The 22455-nt window shown below is 44.7% G+C and overlaps 2 protein-coding genes across 6 annotated transcripts; both read right to left on the minus strand.

The window, feature by feature from the left end:
* Positions 1–6478: 6478 nt before the first annotated feature.
* LOC103554450 (CMP-N-acetylneuraminate-beta-galactosamide-alpha-2,3-sialyltransferase 1-like) lies at positions 6479–8955 on the minus strand. 4 transcript variants are annotated; one of them, XM_070588553.1, is made up of 7 exons: positions 8800–8955; positions 8324–8691; positions 7989–8164; positions 7705–7902; positions 7506–7554; positions 7305–7424; positions 6479–6793 (listed from the first exon to the last, which is right to left on the minus strand). In XM_070588553.1, exons 2-7 carry the CDS (start codon positions 8633–8635, stop codon positions 6638–6640), a joined length of 1011 nt encoding a protein of 336 aa, XP_070444654.1. In that variant the 5' UTR covers positions 8636–8691; positions 8800–8955; the 3' UTR covers positions 6479–6637. The 4 variants fall into 4 exon arrangements, with proteins under 4 accessions (XP_070444654.1, XP_008523722.2, XP_070444652.1 ...); XM_008525500.2 differs by having other exon boundaries at positions 8324–8685; positions 8800–8915; XM_070588551.1 differs by having other exon boundaries at positions 6480–6793; positions 7989–8224; positions 8800–8915.
* Positions 8956–15325: 6370 nt separating this feature from the next.
* Positions 15326–20288, minus strand: C21H20orf173 (chromosome 21 C20orf173 homolog). Of its 2 annotated transcripts, XM_008525472.2 has the most exons (6): positions 20182–20288; positions 19688–20050; positions 19286–19461; positions 19040–19205; positions 18817–18868; positions 16890–18145 (listed from the first exon to the last, which is right to left on the minus strand). In XM_008525472.2, exons 2-5 carry the CDS (start codon positions 19997–19999, stop codon positions 18842–18844), a joined length of 681 nt encoding a protein of 226 aa, XP_008523694.1. In that variant the 5' UTR covers positions 20000–20050; positions 20182–20288; the 3' UTR covers positions 16890–18145; positions 18817–18841. The 2 variants fall into 2 exon arrangements, with proteins under 2 accessions (XP_070444297.1, XP_008523694.1); XM_070588196.1 differs by lacking the exon at positions 18817–18868 and having other exon boundaries at positions 15326–18145; positions 20182–20285.
* Positions 20289–22455: the final 2167 nt, after the last annotated feature.

Raw genomic sequence — 22455 nt, forward strand, 5'->3', positions numbered from 1 at the left:
ATTGACAAGAATAGATGGACACCCATCAGCAAGTCAGAGACAGTTCTGTGTGCTGACTAGAAGTGTTGTAGAAATTCCAGGGACTGAGGAAGAAAGGCATGAACTGGCCCTTGAAGGATGGAGAGGAGTTGGGAGTGGTCACTAAGCATTCTGGTGAGGAGACTGGTCTGCCTGTGGCTGAGTGTGTTGGGGCTGAGGTTGAATGGGTAGGGAGGGAGATTATGGAGGGCCTTGGGATCTAGATTTGAACTCATGCGTAATGAGGAACCATCAAATGTTCTTGACTTAAAACAAGTTCTGGGGCTTCAAAAATGCTGAGTTGACCTTTTGCTAAAATCAGTCTCTAGAGTTTAGAAGCTCCATCTGACCTCATTCCCCTTCTGTTCTGGGTGAATGTCCTTGCGGTGTCCTTTCCTGGGCATATCAGCTGGCACTGACTCTGGTCCCCTGTAGTCCACCCATGTGTAAGGCCAGTAAGGAGGATGGACTATGGCAGAACTTGTCACTTAAGGACTGGCCATGGTGGAGGCAGTCTGGACAAACCCAGTTCACAGACTTGAGACCTATTGTTGGCAACTTCCTCAAAGCCTAAGAGAGAACAGCTTTCTTTCTTTCTTTCTTTTTTAAGATTTTATCTTTCCGGGGCTGGCCTGCGGTTAAGTGCTCACATTCTGCTTCGGCAGCCCGGGGTTCACCAGTTCAGATCCCGGCTGTGGACATGGCACCACTTGGCATGATATGCTGTGGTAGGCATCCCACATACAAAGTAGAGGAAGATGGGCATGGATGTGAGCTCAGGGCCAGCCTTCCTCAGCAAAAAGAGGAGGATTGGCAGCAGATGTTAGCTCAGGGCTAATCGTCCTCAAAAAAAAAAAAAGATTTTATTTTTCCTTTTTCTCCCCAAAGCCCCCCGGTACATAGTTGTATATTTTTAGTTGTGGGTCCTTGCAGTTGTGGCATGTGGAATGTCGCCTCAGCATGGCCTGATGAGCAGTACCATGTCCTCACCCAAGGTCCAAACCGGCGAAACCCTGGGCCCCTGAAGCAGAACACGCGAACTTAACCACTTGGCCACGGGGCCGGCTCCAGAACAGTTTTCTTTAAAGAAGCTGAGCATGACCTTCCTCTAGCCCTCCAACCATAATCTAGAATTCCTCCTCCCTAAACCTGGAGATGGAGCTAAGGCCCAGCTAAGAATGTGGAGGTTTGAGAGCAGCACGCCACTCACCCAGACCTACTTACTAGGCCCCATTATATCCCATCACACCACACAGCGTAGAACTGGGGCTCTTCACAACTTCTGGAGCTTTTTTCCAAAAATCCATGCATGGGACTCAGCAACAGAGGCTTAGTAAAAAGTTACAGTTCAGAACCGCACAGAACTAGACTAGGCCCAGATAGCTATAGTTCATGAACCAAGGCCTCAAGCCCCACATACCTTCTGGGAGTGAGAGAGAAAGCTTCCAGTAGATTCCAGAAAGGCATTTTAGATTTGCCAAGTAAGGTCTTCTTTCAGCAATAAACCGGTCTCTATTTGCTCTTCCCTCCCATCCAAACCTCAAGAGCCCCCCAACCCCGACTCTAGACCTCAGGGTAAGATCTCCCCTCCCCACCAGATATTCAGATCAGGGTTAGCCTTCAGTTCAAGTGTAGATTGTGATCTTACTCTCACACTCTAGCTTGTGGATGATTTTCTGCTCCAACTTTCTAAAGTACACTTTCCTTGACCAATAGTAGGATTGTCTCTATGGAGGGTCCCACCAGAAATTGTGTCAATTGCTCTTCTCATCAGCTCCAAACTCAGAGATACTTGAAGTAGAAAAGGATGAAGGAAAGAGTGTGGGTCTTCCAGTCAGGATCCAATTTTTCCTAAGGGCATCAGGCCCGGGCTTCCTTTCCTTCTTGTCACATGCCACAGGGCATAACTAGAGCAGTGAACCCAGTGGTTGGGAAGTGTCCCTGACCACCTAGTTCTCATGATATACTTGAGGATGGTGTGATTGATTACCAGAACCTGGGGGAAAAGAAGATCAGAGCCAAGCACAGAGGTCTTCTGTCAGGAAACTTTCCCCTCTCTCCAACCTTCTCCTTGTCTGCTTTGATAGAGGCTCGTATAGGCCAAAAAGTCCTGAGAGCAGAATGGGACAAGAGTTGAGTCAGAGTCTGGGCAATGTTCTTGTTCCCAGGGAGTGTGGGGCTGGTGGGTGTGGCACCCAGTTCTCTCAATGAGCCTCCATGCTTTGATGTTGGAGCAACGATCACCACATCGCAACCTCAATACACTTGCCCATTGCTTCCCTACATGGGACCAGCAGCAGCTGGAAGGCGGAAGAGCTGCCTGGCATGAAGTAGAGAAGGAAAAGCCGGTGGTATATGTTGGGGTGAGGGCAACGGGGAGCGTACAATCACAGACTGCAGAGTGAGGGCAAGGTCAACATTTACACCAAAAAGCTGAGGGCTATCTGCTCCAGGCCCAGGGCCTCCACCAGTCATATCATCTGATGAAAGGGCCATTGCAGCCTACACTACATCTGGAGGCTTCGACGACACCAGCAGCATGTGGGTGTTCTTGCCAGGTTGTGGGCATTCTCAGGTGCATTATGTGCATGGAGGTTCCACGGCTCATGTTGTTCTCAGAGCCTGGCAGTGGGGCCTAGTTCATTCTGCAGAGATAGGAAAGGAAATCAGGAAGACATTGGGGCTCACAGCCTGGCACTGCTTTCCATCTTCACCTCCTGCCCCCACCACAGCATAGTGTAGTGCTCATCAATGATTATCCTGTACTCCGAAGACTTCACATTCTCCGAGTTCTCCACTGTATAGCACAGGACTGGCATGTGTGGGTCTCAGAGTCTGGCTGTGGCCTGGGATCAGCTGGAATAGTTCCTCCTTGGCCAGCTGGAATTGAGTTAGATTTTCTAGCATCCGTGCCTATAGAAAAGATCACGGGCCACTTATCACTTCACCGCCAAGTTCTAGCACAGAGAGGAGGTTGGGCCTCCTTGGAGTAGATAAAGAGATCAGGGAGGGGCTGCAGCCTAGGTTCAGGACCTCTGGAGACAGAGTGGTCTCCAACTCCATCAGGAGCTTCAGGGCCCATCTGAAGCGCTGATCAAACCAGGTAGCCACTCTGCTGGTGGAGGCGGGCTATGCAGATGTGGCACGGTAGTGAGCAGCCACAGAGCCTCTGCAGCTCTGGAGTCAGCAGCAGAACTTCCAGAAGTACCCGTGAAGGTGGGGATACCTCACCCAAAGCAACCTCCAGCCTAAGACTTTGCATGCAGGCCTCATCTCAGCCTGTGGGACAGGCCCCTTGTCAAGCAGCTGGTTGGTTTAGTTGTTTGGTCTTAGGACAGATGACACCTTCAGCTGTTCCCTCCCTGCAATACCTCACCTCCTACCTCCTGACCCACTAGCCGCCTACTTGCTCGCAGGGCTGAGGGAGGGAGTAGCTGAGCTCTATGCACACGCTAGGTCCTGAAGAGCAAGGGAATGGTGAGCAGGGGCTGTCAGCCAAGCAATGAGGTTCCTCTACGTGATTCTGGGGCACAGCAGGGAGGGGGTTGCAGGCCCCTGCTCACCACATTTAGATAGTAGGCACTGGCTTAAGAGGAAGGACAAGAATGTGGGCTCTCAAGGCCCTGGGACCCTGGCATTTACTCCCTCTACCCTGCTGAGACGAGGGTTTGCTTAGATCCTGATGGAGGTGAAGATGAGATGTGAGGCTTCAGCTTGTCTGCCCAATCCCAAATAGAGAAACCTTGAGGATGAGATCAGATAGTCTGGTTGCTGCCCCCTGTCCCTAATCCAGCTTTTCATTCATTTGGCACATACTCATTAAACCTGTGTGTCACAAAGCTCCACAATGAGCACCGAAAGGAAGAGCTCATCTTCTCCAGAGGAGACAGAGCCTGGACACAGACAAACACTTGCAGAATGACCCGGATGCCCAGAAGGACTGGCCACTCATGATGAGGCCAGGGAAGGTGTCACAGAACACCTTGGAGGAAGATAGAGCTTGAGAGCCCTTTAAAAGTGTTTGCCAAGCCAATTGGCTACACTGGGTGTGTGGAGTCGAGGGGTGCACCTGCGGGTCCTGGGAGCAATGGCAGGCTCTTGGAGTTGTACCAGCTAGCCCATTCAGGTTAGATCTTCCTGATCAAAGAGCCGAAACATGAGCAACAGGTGATCATCAAGGCAGCCACCAAAACTAAAGCCCACCATTAAGGCTTCATTCCTGTCCCATGGGACAATGCACAAGCCAAGTGGCAGGCTGACTCAGACACCAAGCACCGGGAAAAGTAGGGAGCTATGATCACAGACTCCCCTCGCATCCCACTGCCCTGGGATACTCCATCACTTCTTCAACCCTTCTCACCACACCTCCTTCCAGCACTTCACCTCTCACTTCCACAGACACCTGCTAAGCTCTATAGGTAGCTCTGCTGGAGGCTGAGAGGAGGGATGGGCAACACTTGGTGTACCCTGTGGCCTCTGTGAAGGAGAAGGGGTTGATGCCCAAGGGGGCCCTTCATGGCAGCCCAGTTATATCAGGGACCCCACTAGACAAGTCACATGGTGAGTTCCTGCATATAGGTTTTGTGGACAAGACCACCTTCACCTTGGCATTCGACCCAGGGTCCAGCTGGTGAGGGACGTCTTGGAAATCAAGTGTGATGGGGACAGGAATGAAAAGGGCAAGGGCGCCCCTCTCTGAGAGGAGTGCCATCTATTCCCAGTGCAGGATTGTTAAGCATGAGTCAGAGAGACGCAAGGAAGAGACTTTTGGCCCCTCTCAAGGAAAGAATCTCAGGAAAAGCTTTGTAATGTGGTTAAAAGTAAATTTATATCCAACCCAACTCTTTTTTGGTAGATTTTCTTTTCATTTATTTAAAATGAAACAATTGCAGGCACATGGTCAAAAAATTAAATAGAAAAGAAGGCAGCAGCTCCCCACCCCATTCTTTTCCAACCTCTCTCCAGGGGCAACCAATTTTTAAACTCTATTTTTGTAGAGGGTAACTTTGTTCTTCTAGATAATAATATGTTTAAATGATGCTGTAAGGGGTCCAGTGTCTGGAACAAGATGGCAATGGGTAGCTGCACTGCCCATACCTTTGGGATTCTTGGACTCTGGCTCCAAGCCAGACACCTAGTACATGTCAGTGCCCTTGGGGTGGCAGGTAAATCTGCTCTTGGTTGTAATGAGGGATATTTGCATTTTGTTAGGTCATGTGTGGTTGTGGGCAGCCAAAGGGTAGAATGTAGTAGATACGGGTTTTGGATATCCAGCAACTGAAAACCCCATTGATTGAGGCTATTTGGTTACCTTGAACTACTGTTTCTACCCAAAAAGGTTGGATGAATGCTCCCCCCATTGATGTAATAATCTCCTTCAATGAATTGTTTTTATTTCTTTTTGAGTATCATTATCTACTCAAAGATTTTTATATATTCACTGTGAGTCAACCACGACAATTGCTATTTTTGATGCTCAAATTGTTCCAAATCTGATGTCCAGGTTTTACTTTTACTTTTCTTGTCTGGAACTGGAATCTTTTAGTGAGAAAAAGTATTTAGAAAATGAAATCTGCGTTCCAAGGTTGATTATTGCTACTAGGATGTTACGGCTTTTAAACTGTTCAGATGACAGAGCAGAAAATGTATTTTGAAAATAGTGAATTCAAGGTGGTGATGGTTACACAACAATGTGGATGTTTAATGCCACTGAACATACACTTTAAAATGGTTAAAATGGTAAATTTTATGTATATTTTACCACAATAAAAAATAACTTAAAAAATGAGTTCATGGGGCTGGCCTGGTGGCACAGTGGTTGAGTTCATGCACTCCACCTCGGCAGCCTGGGGTTCACAGGTTCAATCCCAGGTGTGGACCTACACATCTCTCATCAAGCCATGCTGTGGCAGCATCCCACATACAAAAAATAGAAGAAGATTGGCGCAGATGTTAGCTCAGGGACAATCTTCCTCACCAAAAAAGAACAAAAGATTTCATAATGATATTTCCAGTTTGAATTTAATGCCACAGGGTTTTTACTATACCTGCCTGATTTTGTATTTGGTTCTTAATAATACTAATATAATTAGTTATTTACTTTATTTAGGACATTTATTTTATAGTTTTAAGAAATAATACCAATATTATAAACTTCTGAGTGAAGTTTAAAATTTCTTTGTAGTTCTTTCTGTCTACGGAATATATCCTACAAAGGATATGCAGTGTATTGAGTTCTAAAGGAACTTGAAATAATTCTTTCTCTGGTGGTTACGCTATCAGTTTGATATGCAGGTAGGTCCATTTGATTTGTTTTCATTTGATTTCAACTTTAGAGTTTGCTTCTTTCCCTCTTTCATTTAATTTTATTTTTTGGTAAGGTAAGTATATGTAGGAATCACATGGTGATATGTTTGCTGTTGAGACTAGAATAGAATGTAACCCTCTAATGCCACCAAGAATCCAATGAGAGAAATAAGCTAGGGTTTTATTCAGTAGCAGAGGGATCTCCATCCAAAGTCCACTTGAAGCCCCAGCGCCTCTTTGACACTCCAACGTCCCCTTGACTACCTGTCAGCCTCCTGGGGCCTCCAGTGGTCTGGACAGGCCGAGGACTATCTCAGCTGTAGATAACAACCTTCCCCTCACATTGCAGCTTAAGGATGATCTGTTGCTCATCTTCAAAACTGTGCGTTTTGCTCTTGAACCGATATTTATCATCCCAGTAATGGGACCACCTCATGAGCTGGTCTGTCCCAAAACCAAACAAGGATACCTAAGAGATGGGGTAAGACAGGAGAGGGCCATGGGGTAGGAGAGGTTGGATCCTGGCCTGCCTCCATGCCCACCTACCATTCCTTCAACACTCACTTAACATCTAGTGTGACAGGCTTCCTCTTGGAGCTCAGAGGAGAATGCAGCTCACCTTCTCTAGGGAAGAAAGACTCTGAACACACAGAGTAACCCCAGGGCCCAGAAAAAAAAAAGCATCAACTAGCTTCCCCTCATCATATTGGAGGGAGAGAGAGGATTCCACAGGGAGACAAGAAAAGGGCATTCCAGGCAGAGGGAACAGTGTGTGAGAATGTATGAGGCATGAGGTGATTGTGGTATGCCAAAAAGCCCAATGTGTGAGTCTTGGAGAGAGGAGGGGTGGGGAAGGGTCAGATCATGCAAGGTCTTGAAAGCCAGGCAGAAAACTGAAGCCTTAACCTGAAATCCCTGGGAAAACAGACATTTTTAGTGGCAGAGGAATGAAGGTCTATGAGTTGCAGAAAACGTCTTACCTGATCACAGGTGTGCAAGGCATACAACAGAGCCACGAACCCCAAGGATGGAAACTGATCCTGTTTTCTCAGCCAGTGATCCTGGACGTACTGGAGGAAGGTGAGGCTGATCACGAAGACCTAGGAAAAATGGAGGAGGGTGCTGACCTGAGGTCTGTCCCTCATCCTACTTCTTCCCCTTTTCCTTCCTGGGTCCCTCACCTCGTCTTTGCTCTCTGTACTTCCACCAGGGAACTGCACCATCCGATATCTAAATAGGGATTAGGAGTAGAGGAGTTTGAGAGTCATTTGACATGGCAGCCCCCAAACTTAGTTAGCCCTCGGGGTACCCCAATATCCAGCAAGTGTCTCTCTGAGTCCCCACTGTCATCCCCTACACTGGCCCCCCTCACCACCATACCCAGGGTTTTTTGGCTTCCAGATGACATTCTGTTCCTGCAGTACTTTCATGAACCACTTCAGACCAGATGAATTCAAAGGAAGAAGGAGCAGTTGGGTGCCAGGATCCTGCGTGCTGGCTATCTCGGGGTACATAATGCGTATGGTGGTCGTGTTCCCCACGTCCTTCTCAAAGCCTTGGACAGGGGCCTGGTTCATCCTGGAAAGGAGGGCAGAGTAAACATTTGGGGGAGGAGAAGGATTTGGCTTGACCTTCCTGGTCTCCACCTCCTACCCTGCACCTACCTGAGGACGATGTCATGTTGGTTAATTCTGAAGCCAAGGCCAGAGCCCCTCAGGAACCTTGAGTTTCCAACCACTGCACAGGTCCGGCACCTGGGCCCCACACGGCCCACTGGGTGTTTGGGAGACGTTTTAATTGGCTGCTGCTTCTGATTCTCAAACTCCTCTGACTGGATGCCCTGAAGTTCATAGGAGCATATGAGGGAGGAATTTAGGGGCTTATCCCAGACTCCCACTACCTGTGGAAGAAGATTAGAGCCTGGGGCTGTGAAGGAAGAGATGGCTAGGGCCTGGGGTTGGGAGCAGGGAATAAACAGAGACAAAGATTCTGCACTGACCAACCACAGTATCAGAGCATCAGATGACATGGACTCTTCTGACCTCTGCAGAGGCTCCATGGCCTTTTCAAAGCGTTCATCAAACCAGTCAGACTCTCCAGGTGTGTGGAGGCAAGGGACGCATTCATAGATCTCAGATGAACAGGCACACTTTCTAGAAGATTTTCTGCGGCAGTGGCAAGTACTTGAGAGTGTGCTGGCCTTCTTGCGGAGGTCATCCTGGCTGGACTCCTGGCCCAGGAAGGAGGCCACCAGCCACAGTGTAAGCATAAAGGTAGCTACCAGACCCAACTTCAAGCGTCGAACCCTCATCTCTGGCCCCAACGATGGTGCCCCCGCAAACAGTAGATTGTCTCTGACACCTGGTACTGAGAAGGAGGAGGGGCTGGGGCCAACAGACACTCCCAGCATCCCCGTTCTGGTGGCTTCCATTCCTCCCCCAACCCTTCACACAACATCTCCTCCCAACACCTCACCTCTTGCCTCCCCAGCCACCTGATAACCACTGAAAGGAACTCTGCCAAATCCTGGGCTGGAGGCTGAAAGGACAGGAGAGGTGACACTTATTGTGTTCTGAGGTCCCCCAGAGGAGAGTGACGCCCAGTGAGGTCTTTCAGGCCAGCCCAGTGATATCAGGTACCTCATCACAGAGACCATATTGTGACCTCCTCTACGTAGGCTTGTCCGCAAGGCCCTTCTTTCACTTAGGCATTTAGCCTGGAGCCCAGCTGACAGGGGACGCTTGGAAGTCAAGCATCAAGAGGACAGGAGGGCGAGGAGGGAGCAGCTATGTTCTGGGAGTCTGATGTGGATGAGCAGGAGACAGTGAGGGGAAGGGCCACTTGGCACCTACTGGGTCAGAGAGAATTTATCATATTGATGAAAGTGAATATTTGGTATATTCAAACCTTAAAACTTTTCAAGGGTTGAATTTCTTTTCTTTTTGAGAATTGTTACCAAGGTAAATACATGCAAATTGTTTTTTCAAAAAAACCGCATAGTTCAGAAAGGTTTTTAACAGGGAGCAGCAGTCTCCTGCTCTCCCCCACTCCTCCTTACCCTGAGGCCTCTCCTTCTAACTGTTCTTCTGGCATTTGCTTCCGTATCTCTAAATATTATGCTTATACCACTATATCATGATGTTATATGTAGACTACCTGCTATATATGATCATATCATCATGTTCAGTAACAACCACTTGGTCGCTTTGTAACTTTACATAATGTACCCTAACCTCTATTTCTCATTCTGTCACTTCAAGACAAGGTTTCTCGAAACCCTGTTCTCTAAGATGAGAATATTGTGCCTGTACACTTCTGTTTGTCGAGTATTTTCCCCTTATACTTCCCAACATTGGAATTTTGAACTTTTACATAATCAAGGGTAACATTTACATTCTGTTGTGCCATTAGGTTTCACACGCTTCATTTATAGCAGCACTATCCAAAAGAAATACGTGAGTCCCATACCTAATTTTTAGTAGCCAAAGTTAAAAAAAAGTAAAAGGAAACAGAGGAAATTAATTTTAATAATATAGTTAACCCAGGATATCTAAATATTATCATTTCAACATGTATTCAATATAAAAACATTATTGAGATATTTTGCATTCTTCTTTTTTTGAAACTAAGTCTTCTGAATCCAAATTGTATTTTATCCTTACAGTATATATAAATTTGGACACACAGTTTTCATCAGAAATACATGATCTATAGGTTTTATAAAATTTAACACCTAAAAAGTAGATTTACATATCTAAGTTATAACAAGCATACTTAAAAGATTTCCAATAACTGAATTGTGTTCATCTTAAAATTTAGATGAACTAAAATAAATTAAAATTTCAGTCCCTCACTTACACTAGCTACATTTCACATGCTCATCCACCATGTTGGACGGCAGAGGACTGTAGGCTGATTCTGAAAGTCAAAAGTCTATTATCAGCATTTACATTACTGTGAGTAAATAAACATTGTTTCCTGTAGAGTCTGTTAGTGAACTAGGAGTATTTTGCTTTTATCGTTCACTATAATTTCCTAAGAAAGGGTATATAGGAGATTAACTTTCTGAATCCTTGCATATCTGGAAAAGTCATTACTCTGCCAATACTGGGTATAATTGTGTCCCCCCAAAAATATGTTCAAGCCCTGACCCCTGGTACCTGTGAATGTGACCTCGTTTGGAAATAGGGCCTTTGCAGATATAATCAAGTTAAAATGAAGTCATACTGGATTAGGATGGGCCCTAATCCAATGACTAGTGTTCTTATAAGATGAGGAAAATTTGGGAACAGAAGACACAAGGGATAGTGCCGCGTGGAGATGGAGGCAGCGATTGGAACGATGTGTCTACAAGCAAAAAAATGGCAAGACTTGCTATCAACCACCAGAAGCTAAGAGAAAGGCACGGAACAGATTCTCCTTCAGAACTTCCCGAAGAAACCAACCTGAAGTTTGGACTTCTTGCTTCCAGAACTGTGAGAAAGTAAATTTCTGTTGTTTTAAGCTACCTGGTTAGCGGTCATTTGTTATGGCAGTCCTAGGAAGTTAATACACTGCCCTTTGGCTTGATAGTATGGCTGGATATAAAAGATTCTAAGTTGAAAAAGTAGCTCTAGAGCTTGAAGACGTGTTCCATCACCTTCTAGTCTTCATGCTGTTGACAAGAGTATGATTTTTTTTTTTAAAGCTTAGTCTCACTGAGATCTGAGCTTTTTTTTTTTAATAGATTTTATTTTTTTTCTTTTTCTCCCCAAAGCCCCCTGGTACATAGTTGTATATTTTTGGTTGTGGGTCCTTCTGGTTGTGGCATGTGGGATGCCGCCTCAGCATGGCCTGATGAGTGGTACCATGTCCGCACCCAGGATCCAAACCGGAGAAACCCTGGGCCGCTGCTGAGCGCGAGAACTTAACCACTCAGCCACGGGGCCAGCCCAAGAGTATGATTTCTGATCCTTTTTAACCATAGTAATTGAAATTCTTCATCTCAGAAACAGGAACAGACTCTGGCAAACTTAAGCAGAAAAACAACTCATTGGTTAAATATCTAGCAATTTACAGAATAGATGTGAAAGCTAGAGAACCAGGCTGAGGCTATAACCAAAGGAGGCAAGACGTAGCCAAAGACCACCCCAGGAACGGCCAGCCTGGAATGTCACCACTATTGCCACCACAACTGGACCCGTGACACTGCGGGACACTATGATTGTTTAAACAGGGTCACAAATTTTTTTCAGCTCCTTCCATTTGGAAGAAGAGTCTATTTCCCCACTTCTTTTTTTTCTAAAGATTGGCACCTGAGCTAACATCTGTTGCTAATCTTTTTTTCACCATCTTCTTCTCCAAAAAGCCCCCCAGTACATAGTTGTATATTCCAGTTGTGAGTGCCTCTGGTTGTGCCATTTGGGACGCTGCCTCAGCACGGCCTGACGAGTGGTGCCATGTCCGTGCCCAGGATCCAAACCGGCAAAACCCCGGGCCACAGAAGCAGGGCGTGCGAACTTAATCACTCGGCCACGGGGCCTGCCCCTCCCCACTTCTTGAATCTGCGGTCATTTTATGACTTGATCTGAGCAATAGAATGCTGCACAGGTGACACTATGTGACTTCATAGCCTTGACCTTAAGAGGCCTTGCAGCTTCCACTCTCATTCTCTCGTAATGCTTCCACCATCACATGAAGAAGTCTGGATAAAAGATTAGATGGAGAGAGAGGCTTAGCTGCCCAGCAATTCCAGCCATCCCAGCTGAGGACCAGACATGTAAGTGAGGCCGTCTTAAATCAGTCAGCCTCAACTAAGCCACCAGTTACCAGCAGTGGCAGCATAAGTGAATTTGAGTAAGACCAATAGGAAAACTGCCCTGTCAATCCATAGAATTGCAATAAATAATAATTGTTGTTTGAAGTCACTCCATTTTAAGAGAGATCTGTTATGAAGGTAATAATGGATACAGACATCCTGCTCAGTTCAGACTAGCCATAGAGAATAGTCTCTAACTGACTCTGCACCTTTGCATCAGGACATCAAGTTCTAGAGTTCATGAAAGAACCATTGATTGAACTCACATAGGTCACATGTCCATGTTCTAGCTTCCATGGGGTAGGAAGCTGAACTATTGAACCCATTTTGGGGTCCTGTAGGAGGAGGCAGGACCCTGACTCTACCTATCTTGGGTTTGTCCCCAGTGGAAAGAAGCATTTTTCTCTCTCTCATCACAATGTGTACTGGCCTGGCTATCTCTGTCTCTAATTATTTTTTCTCTCATCTTTTTATTGATTGTGAGTATTATGACAACAAGAATCTTTTTCTGCCATATATAGCTAGTTACAAATTGCTAGTACTTTTTCTCGACTAGGAAATTTGTTTCTTGTTCCTGTAAATTCAAAATGGATAGGAACGGGGTAGTGCCTCTATTCTATGAAGTATTCAGGCACATAATAAAATAATGATTGAGTCTCTGTCATCTTCAACACAAGGACCCCAAGATTTTCATGGGTGTCAACAGACAGCAGGTAATTGGGGGAAGAGAAAGAGAATTGCATGTGGGGGTCTATTTAGACTAGGCATGGAAATAGTACACAAAGATCTGTGCACATACACTGAACAGAAGTAAATTACCTCGGATACCTAAGTACTCGACAACCTGGAACGTGTGGTCTCGTTGTGTTTTCTCAGGAATAGCATCCTTAACGTGATAACAGTGCTTCACATCCAGCCTGTCTTGGCTGTATTTACTATCTCTGCTTCCACACTCACCGTACCCTAAATCTATTCGCAACGTCAGTTCTTGTTCAAAACACAAGATCAAACTTACCAGCTGATTCCTGAGTGTTTCTCCAAGATACGTTTGTTTTTAATGTCCAATTGAGTTAGTGTCATCAAATAATAAAGCTTGTTTTTTTTTAAAGATTGGCACCTGAGCTAACAACTGTTGCCAATCTTTTTTTCTTTTCTGCTTTTTCTTCCCAAATCCTCCCAGCATATAGTTGTATATTTCAGTTGTGGGTCCTTCTAGTTGTGGCATGTGGGATGCCGCCCCAGCATGGCCTGATGAGCAGTGCCATGTCCGCGCCCAGGATCTGAACCAGTGAAACCCTGCGCTGCTGAAGCGGAGCGCGTGAACGTAACCACTCGGCCACGGGGCTGACCCCAAATAATAAAGCTTTTAACAGATGAGGATATTGTTACATTTTTCTAAACTAGTAAGCATTCTAATGGGTTGTTTTTTCAGTCTCTTAATATAATTAGTTTCCTACTTTTCCCTCAAAAACATTAGGCTACTTTAAAAAATCTTAACACTTGTCTATAAGATTAAAACCACTTTGTATATGAATATATTCTGCTTTTCTTTTTCTCAGTGACTTTTTTTTCAGTTTTATTGAGATATAATTGTCATACAACATTGTATTGGTTTAATCATTATGTAGAACATAATGATTTGTCTATATTGTGAAATGATTACCACAGTAAGTTTAGTTAACATCCCTCACCTCACATAGCTGTAAATTTCTTTTCTTGTGCTGAGAACTTTTAAGATCTACTCTCTTAGCAACTTTCAAATATATAATACAGTATTGTTAACTAGAATCACCATACTGCCCATTACCTCCCCAGGACATATTTATCTTATAACTGGAAGTTTGACCATCTTCACCCATTTCCCCTACCCTCTACATGCCACCTCTGGCAACCACCAACCTGTTCTCTGTTTCTATGAATTTGGTTTTCTTAGATTCCACCAATAAACGAGATCATGGAGTATTTGTCTTTCTCTGTCTGACTTATTTCACTTAGCATAATGCCCTCAAGTTCCATCCATGTTGTTACAAATGGCATGGCTTCTTTTTTATGGCTGAATAATAATATATGTCACATTTTTTTATACATTCATCCATTATGGACGCTTAGGCTGTTTCCATGTCTTGGCTATTGTAAATAATGCTGCAATGAATGTGGAAGTGCAGATATCTCTTCAAGATAGTGATTTCATTTCCTCAAGATATATCGAGAGAGATATATACCCAGAAGTGGAATTGCTGGATCATATGGCGGATAATATGGTGGTTCTATTTTTAATTCTTTGAGGAACCTCCATACTGTTTTCCATAATGATTGCACATTCCCGCCAACAGTGCACAGGGCTCCCTTCTCTCCACTTCCTTGCCGACAACATCTCATCTCATCTTCTTGATCATAGCCATTCTAACAGGTGTGAGGTGATATCTCAATGTAGTTTAGATTTGCATTATCCTGATGATTAATGATGTTGAGTACCTTTGCATGTACCTGTTGGTCATTTGTGTGTCTTCTTTGGAAAAATGTCTGTTCAGCTCCTCTGCCCACTTCTCAATCAGATTGTTCCTTTCTTATGCTATTGAGTCACATGAGTTCTTTACATATTTGAGATATTAACCCCTTATCAGATATATGATTTGCAAATATATTCTCCCATAGGTTGCCTTTTCATTTTGTTGATTGTTTCCTTTGCTGTGCAGAAGCTTTTTAGTTTGATGTAGTCCCACTTGTTTATATTTGTTTTTGCTGCCTTTGACCAACGGCTAATATGGCTAGAAAACTATTTAGCATGAAACTTTTTTGGTGAGTTCATGCATATCTTAACTCATCAGCAGATCTTCCACATGTGTGAAATTAAATTCTGATTACTATAATTGTTTTATTGTGGTAAAAAATCACATAACATAAAATTTACCATCTTAACCATTTTTAAATGTGCAGTTCATTAGTGTTAAGTATATTCACATTGTTGTGAAACACATCTCCAGAACTTTTTCGTCCAGCAAAACAAACTCTGTACCCATTACACAATAAGTCTCCATGTTCCTCCCTCCCTCAGCCCCTGGAAACCACCATTGATTCCCTGTTCCTATGAATTTGCCTACTCTAAAGAGGAAGCATACAGTATTTGTCTTTTCGTGTCTGGTTTGTTTTACTTAGTGTAATATCCTCAAGGTTAATATATGTTAAGCATGTGACAAGATTTCCTTTCTTATTATTTGTCTTTAAATTTTTATTAAATATTAAATACATATGAAAGATTATAACGAGAAAACAAACACCCATGTACCCACATTAATGAGTAGAACATCATTAATACCATTGAAGACCCTGGGTGCTCCTTCCCTGCCAGATGCTAACACTATTGGGAATTTTGTGTTTAGCATTCCCTCAGCTTTTTCTTTTTACCACATCTATGTATATCTAAATAATATACATTTATTTGTATGCTTATTTTTGTATGTTTTTGAACATAATAGATGTAATCATACCATATGCATTTTTGTGCAACTGCTTTTTTTATTGAGATGAAATTCACATAATATAGAATGAATCATTTCTTTTCTTTGTTTTTTTTTTTCCTCCCCAAAGCCCCAGTACATAGTTGTATATTCTAATTGTTCATCCTTCTAGTTCTTCTATGTGAACCACCACAGCATGGCTACTGACAGATGGGTGGTGTCGTTCCGTGCCCGGGAATCAAACCCAGGCCACCAAAGTGGAGCTTGCTCAACTTTAACTGCTAGGCCATAAAGCCTGGCTCACAATGAACCATTTAATTGTACAATTCAGTGGCATTTAGTGTACTCACAATGTTGTGCAGCCACCAGCTCTCTCTACTTTCAAGACTTTTTCAATACTCCAAAAAATACTCTCTACGCATCAAATAATTATTCACCATTCTCTCCTGTCCCCAGCCCCTAGTAACCACTAATCTGCTTCCTGTTTCTATGGATTTACCTATTCTGGATATATCATGTAAAAAGAATCATACATGTGATGTTTTGCATCCAGTTTCCTTCACTTAGCATAATGTTTTTGAGGTTTTTTCAAGTTGTAACATGTATTAATACTTTGCTGCTTTTAATGGCTGAATAATATTCCATTTTGTGGACATACCACAATTTGTTTATCCATTCGCCCATTGATAGATATTTGGGTTGTTTCCACCTTTTTGCTATGGTGAATAATGCTGCTATAAACATCTGTGTACAAGTTTCTATGTGGATATATGTTTTCATTTCTCTTGGGTATCTAAGAGTGGAATTGCTGGTTCATATCGTAATTCTATGTTTAACTTTCCGAGGAACTGACAAACTGTTTTCCACAGCAAGAAGGCAAAGAGCTGCTGCCCATGGAACTCGCTGGCCCCATCACATGTTCACCCAGCTCACGGAGCTACAGGAAAGCTACAAAGACTTAGTTCTCACTACAATTCTAGCAAAATGATGAATTAAAAGATAACCTGGGTGCCGGCCTGGTGGCATAGTGGTTAAGTTCACATGCTCCTCTTCAGTGGCCTGGGGTTTGACAGTTAGGTTCCCAGGCACAGACCTATGCACCACTTATCAAGCCATGCTGTGGCAGCATCCCACATAAAGTAGAGGAAGATGGGCACAGATGTTAGCTCAAGGCCAATTTTCCTCAACAAAAAGAGGAGGATTGGTGGTGGTTGTTAGCTTAGGGTTAATCTTCCTCAAAAAAAACACAACCAGATAACCTTAACACTCTCCTACTACAAAAATCCAGAACTGCTGATCAAAACACAGTATTAAATTTTTTAAATTGTATTTATTTTTGAGTGTATAATGTAGTATTGGACTGTCCCTGTGGGACATAGTCCAAAAGGTACTAAAAGTAAAAGAAAAGAAAGAATCCATCCCTCACTTGTTCCCCACCTACCCAGTCTCCTCCCCAGAGGCAACTACCTTTCCTAACGTCTTGTTAATGGGAAAATTTCCAAACATATACATATATATTGTTTTAATAAAAATTATTTTAGGGGCCTGCCCCGTGGCAGAGTGGTTAAGTTCTTGCGCTCTACTTCGGCGGTCCAGGGTTTCGCCAGTTCGGATCCTGGGCGCGGACATGGCACTGCTCATCAGGCCATGCTGAGGCAGCATCCCACATGCCACATCTAGAAGGACCCACAAGTAAAATATACAACTATGTACTGGGGGGCTTTGGGGAGAAAAGGGAAAAAATAAAATCTTCAAAAAAAATTATTTTAAGTGCAGAACAGAGGTCAAAAGAAAAACAGGAAGACCCTAGATGCCAGAAATGAAAACTGAAAAACAGCATCGGGAGAGCTTGAGCTGCCTGAGTGGCTGCCCAGGAATTTAGAAATTTAATGCCCGTGTGGGCAGAGGACCTTGAGCCCAGGAGAGACAGAGAACTAAAACAGACGGCCCTACAAACACTGAGAACCTCAACGAGCTGAACCTTCAGTGAAAAAGCTGAGCTAGAAAAAAATCCACCCTCCCGCATAGGGTGAAACAAGGAGGCTTATCTCTTATCTGATGGGGAAAGAGCCCCGCCTTGAGAACTCAGCCTGGGCTTGCACTTTGCAGGGGTTAGGTCTAAATTTACACCTCCTGCATGATCCAGGGGATCAGGAGAGACATTAACATAAATACTGCCCCTGAGATCTGGAAATCAAAAGTGGCCCTTCCTCTCCTGACACTATCCTCGCAGGTAAGGGAATCAGGCCAGGATTTTATTCAGTACCAGACTGATCTCCACACAATTTCCTCTTGCCCTTTACCCCTGAAAGTCCTCATAGTCCTGCTGCAGCTGCCACCATCCCAAGACTCCCCTGCATTCAGGCCCAAAGGACTAGGACTTGTGTGGACCCTACAGGGTGTCACGTGTGGATGGTGAGCTTGCCCACACGCTCTAGCTGACTTCCATTTCTGCTTGTGTGCTATGCATGGACAGAATCTCCTTGCAGTCGTTGGTCTGATTAACATCCTCCCAGTAATGGGACCACTTTCCTTGCTTTTCTGATCAAAATCCAAAGCGGGCATCCTGGTGAATGAGAGAAGGATGTATGTGTCAGCAGGCTGAATCCTGTCCTTATTCCACCTGCCCTCACTCAACATCAATGGTAATAGGCTGCCTCTTGGAGCTGGGAGGAGAACGGAGCTCACCTTCTTGAGGAAAAACAGACTCTGAACACACAGAGTGACCTCAGAGCCCAGAAAAGAGAGCATCAACTAGTTGCTCCTCATGATATTGGAGGAAGAGAGAGGGTTCCCCAGGGAGACAAGAGAAGGGCATTCCATGCAGAGGGAGCAGTGTGTGAGACGGCACGAGGCAGCTGGTGTGTTTGGGGTATGCCGAGAAGCCCAGTGTGTGAGCCTGGGAGAGAGGAGGGGAGGGGAGGGGTCAGATCTTGCAGGGTCTTGAAAGCCAGACAGAAAATTTTGAACTCTATGTTGAAGGCATACAGGAGAGAAGTTTTAAGTGAGGAAGGGACAAGAATCTCTCTTAACTGGGTCACAGGTGTGCAATGCACAGAACAGAGCCACAAGCCCCAGGGATAGATGCTGACCCTGGTTATTCAGCCTGTTACCCTGGTTGTACCTGTGGAAGGTGGGGCTGATCACCAGGACCTGGGGAAGAAGGAAGAGGGGGCCGACCTGGGGCCCTTCTCACGGCAGCCCACAGCCACATCCTACTCTCTCTTGTCTCCCTACCTGGTCTTTGTTATCTTCCATTCCACTAGGGAATTAGACCATCTTCTGAAATCTAAGAAAGAATTAGGAGGTGGGGAAGTTTCAGTAGCCCCTGAGACTTGGGAAGGTCCTGTAAGTCCCCCCAGTAAGCCAGCAGCGGGTCTCCCTGGACCCCCCCTGTCTTCCCTTGCAGTGACCTCCCCTCACTCCCATATTAAGAATGTCTGTGTTCCCAGACCATCACCTCCTCACTCAGAGCATCTGAAGTCCATGCCAAATCAAAAAGCTTCAGGACCAGCAGCACCAGCTGTCTCCAGGAACCCTGGCCTCCAACATTCCTGCGGTAGATGAAGCGCCCCGTGGTTTGGTTCCCCACTGTCTTGAAGCCCTGAACTGGAGCCTGGTACATCCTGGGAAGGAGAGCAGAAACTGATAGAACTCTGGGGACAGGCCTGACCTTCCTGCTCCCTGCCCTCCCCTCAGCACCCACCTGCAGACTGCAGTGTGTTGGTTGACGTTGTTGTGGAGGCTGGAGGCCTGCAGGATCTTCAAGTTCCCCAACACACAAGTCCCACAGTAGAGATCAAAATGACTCGCTGAAGGTCTGGGAATCACCTTGAACAGCTTCTTCCACACTTTGTCCAGCTCACTTGCTGAGTTCGTGCCCTGGAAATAGCAAGAGAGAAGAGACTGGGGGCTGGGAGCCAGGTATCAGCTCCCAGTGGAAGGAAAGCAGACCTAGGTGGGTGAAACCTCCATCTGGAGGTCAGGGATTGAGGCTGTGAAGATGAGAGGTGCATTAAGCCAGGACTGAGGGAAGGGGTTTGGGCAGGAGATAGGCTAGGCCTGGGAAGGACAGGGGATAGGACTGGGCCCCCTGTTGACAACTGACCAACCACTGGAGCACAGCATCAGAAGTCATGGACTCTGTTGCCCCCTTCAGGTACCCCATCATCTTCTCATAGCATGTGTCAAACCAGTTCCATTCTCTGACTGTGGGGTGGTAAAGAGACGAGTTGAGAGTCCCAGATGGGCAGCCACATTTCCTGAATTTGAACCAAGAGCAGTTGCAAGGCCGTGGTACCAAGTACATCAGTTTTTCCCGGGGTGCTGATTCAGGTTTCTGATCCAGGCAGGAGGCCATCAGCCACAAGATGAACACCCAGAAGACCCATAGGACAAAAATCTGCCATAAGTGTTTCATATCCAGGTGATGGCTCTTGTGGCAGATAGCAGACTGGCTTCTCTACCGGGACTGAGAAGAAAGAAGAATGAGGCCACAGACAGTCCCACAACTCTGTCTTGTTGGCCTCCCTGGCTCCCCAACCGTCTACACCAAACCTCCTCCCAGCTCCTCATCTCCTGCCTCCCTATCCATCTGCTCACCTCCAAAGAAGACTCTGGCTGGGCCTGGGATGGAAGGTGCAAGAGCAGAAAGATAGCATACGGTGTGTCCCATCTCCTCCTTGAAGGAGGAAAGCTTAGCTCTCAGTGGGGTCCTCTGTGCTACCCAGTTATATCATAGATCTCCTCACAAAGTACACATTGTGACCTCCCTCCTTTAGCTTGCCTGGACAAAGCCAGCACCCTATCCTGTCTGTAATACACATGCTGCCTCCGCTGAATGTAAGATCCACGAGCACAGAGACCAACCTGTCTTCTTTTTTTTTTCTTTTTTTTTTTTTTAAAGATTTTATTTTCTCCTTTTTCTCCCCAAAGCCCCCGGTACATAGTTGTATATTCTTCGTTGTGGGTTCTTCTAGTTGTGGTATGTGGGACGCTGCCTCAGCGTGGTTTGATGAGCAGTGTCATGTCCGCGCCCAGGATTCGAACCAACAAAACACTGGGCCGCCTGCAGCGGAGCGCGCGAACTTAACCACTCGGCCACGGGGCCAGCCCCCCAACCTGTCTTCTTTACCTCTGCATCCCTAATGATACCGAGCAATGGGCTCACTCTGCTCGCCACGATCTGAGCCAATTAATCACAAGTTAGGGATCAAGAAAGGAAGTTTTAATTCAATTACCTGGCATAATTGGGAAGACAGCAGACTAAGATCTCAAAAAACCTTTCCAAAATTACAGAACTTTGAGGTAGTTATATAGGGAAAATGGGCAGTAAGGAGGAGGTTTCCTTCAGGCATGACGGACTCCAGGGTCTTTTATTGTTCCGCTCTTCTGTTAGCTGTGATGGATACCTTGTAGGTGTGTTTCCTGCCTGTGGTCAGCCTGTTCATGGAAAGAAACTCATAAAACAAAATTTTAATTTATCAGGTTATCGGGGAGTACACATGTAAGCAGAGGCCATAAATCAAGAGAGCATGTGAATTTTTTCGAGTATGTGCAGAGCAGCGAGTAGTCACACAGAGGAGGGATGGGGCCATTTAGCAGAACAAGATGGCCTCACTTTTTGCTCACTTATGCTAAGTCTTAGAATCTTTTAATAAATACTTATGGGATATATGAAAAGAGACGAAAGGGAACTTTACTATTTATATGTGAGGCTCCTTCTCCAATTGTGTAACTTCGGCTCAGACATCCCTTCTATTTTCTAAGACCCCGTATCCAACAGCCTATCAGACTTCGACTTAGATGTCTCAGAGACCTATCACACCGAACAAGCCTGAGACTGACCTCATGATTTTCCCTTTAAACAAATCCCTTCCCAAGACGTCTCTATCTCAATAAATAGTCCCAGTTGCTGAAGCCAGAAACCCATGTGCCATCCTCGATTTCTCCGCCTTCTATGATCTAACTCCATTTTCAAATCCATTTGCTTCTACTCCAAACCACCTTCTTCTCTTCATCTCCACTGCCACCTTCTTAATTCAGTCCTAGCCTGAAAGATACTATGAAACAAAAACGAAAAGCTTTGAATTATTTTTAAGATTTTAGAAAAAAAAAAGGGTCAGAAACCATTTTGTTCTTTTAAAAAACCAGAACATTTATTTTGATGGGATGAGAATGGTAAAATGGTTCATCTTAACTAGTGGAAATCTGCACTGGGTATTTTACAGCTTTTAAAACAATTCACCAAAAAAAATTGAGTAAGGTCTGTAATCCAGTTAATTGTATTGTACCAATGTCAATTTCCTGGATTTGAAGAGCATCTTATTGTGGTTTTAATTTGCATTTCCCTAATAAATAATGACGCTGAGCATCTTTTCATACACTTATTAGCTAGCCATTCATATATCTTCTTTAGTGAAATATCTATTCAAATATTTTTCCCATTTTTAAATTGGGTTGTTCATCTTATTAGCGAGTTTTAAGAATTCCTTATATATTCTAGATATAAGTCCTTAATCATATATGATTTGCAAATCTTTTCTCCTAGTATGTGGCTTGTATTAATGGTGCCTTTTGAAGCACAAAAACTTTAATCTTAATGAAGTCCAATTTATTTTATGGATTATGCTTTCGTATCATATCTAAGAATGATTTACTTAACCCACGATCACAAAAGGTTAGGGGTTCAACGTAGTTTAGTGGTCAGCCAAAGACTGGTCATAGGTTACACTTAATTAAACATCTTGAGTCTATAAGACTTCTCCCCTTTGCCATGGATCTCTGTGTGGTTTGGGGACACACTGAAAATTCAAGCAGTTTGCCACAAGTTCGCTCAGCTTTTACTTTCTGCATGCTTGGGGCCTCGCATTCGGC

The sequence above is a fragment of the Equus przewalskii genome, chromosome 21, assembly GCF_037783145.1.
Source record: "Equus przewalskii isolate Varuska chromosome 21, EquPr2, whole genome shotgun sequence".
Classification (NCBI taxonomy): Eukaryota; Metazoa; Chordata; class Mammalia; order Perissodactyla; family Equidae; genus Equus; species Equus przewalskii.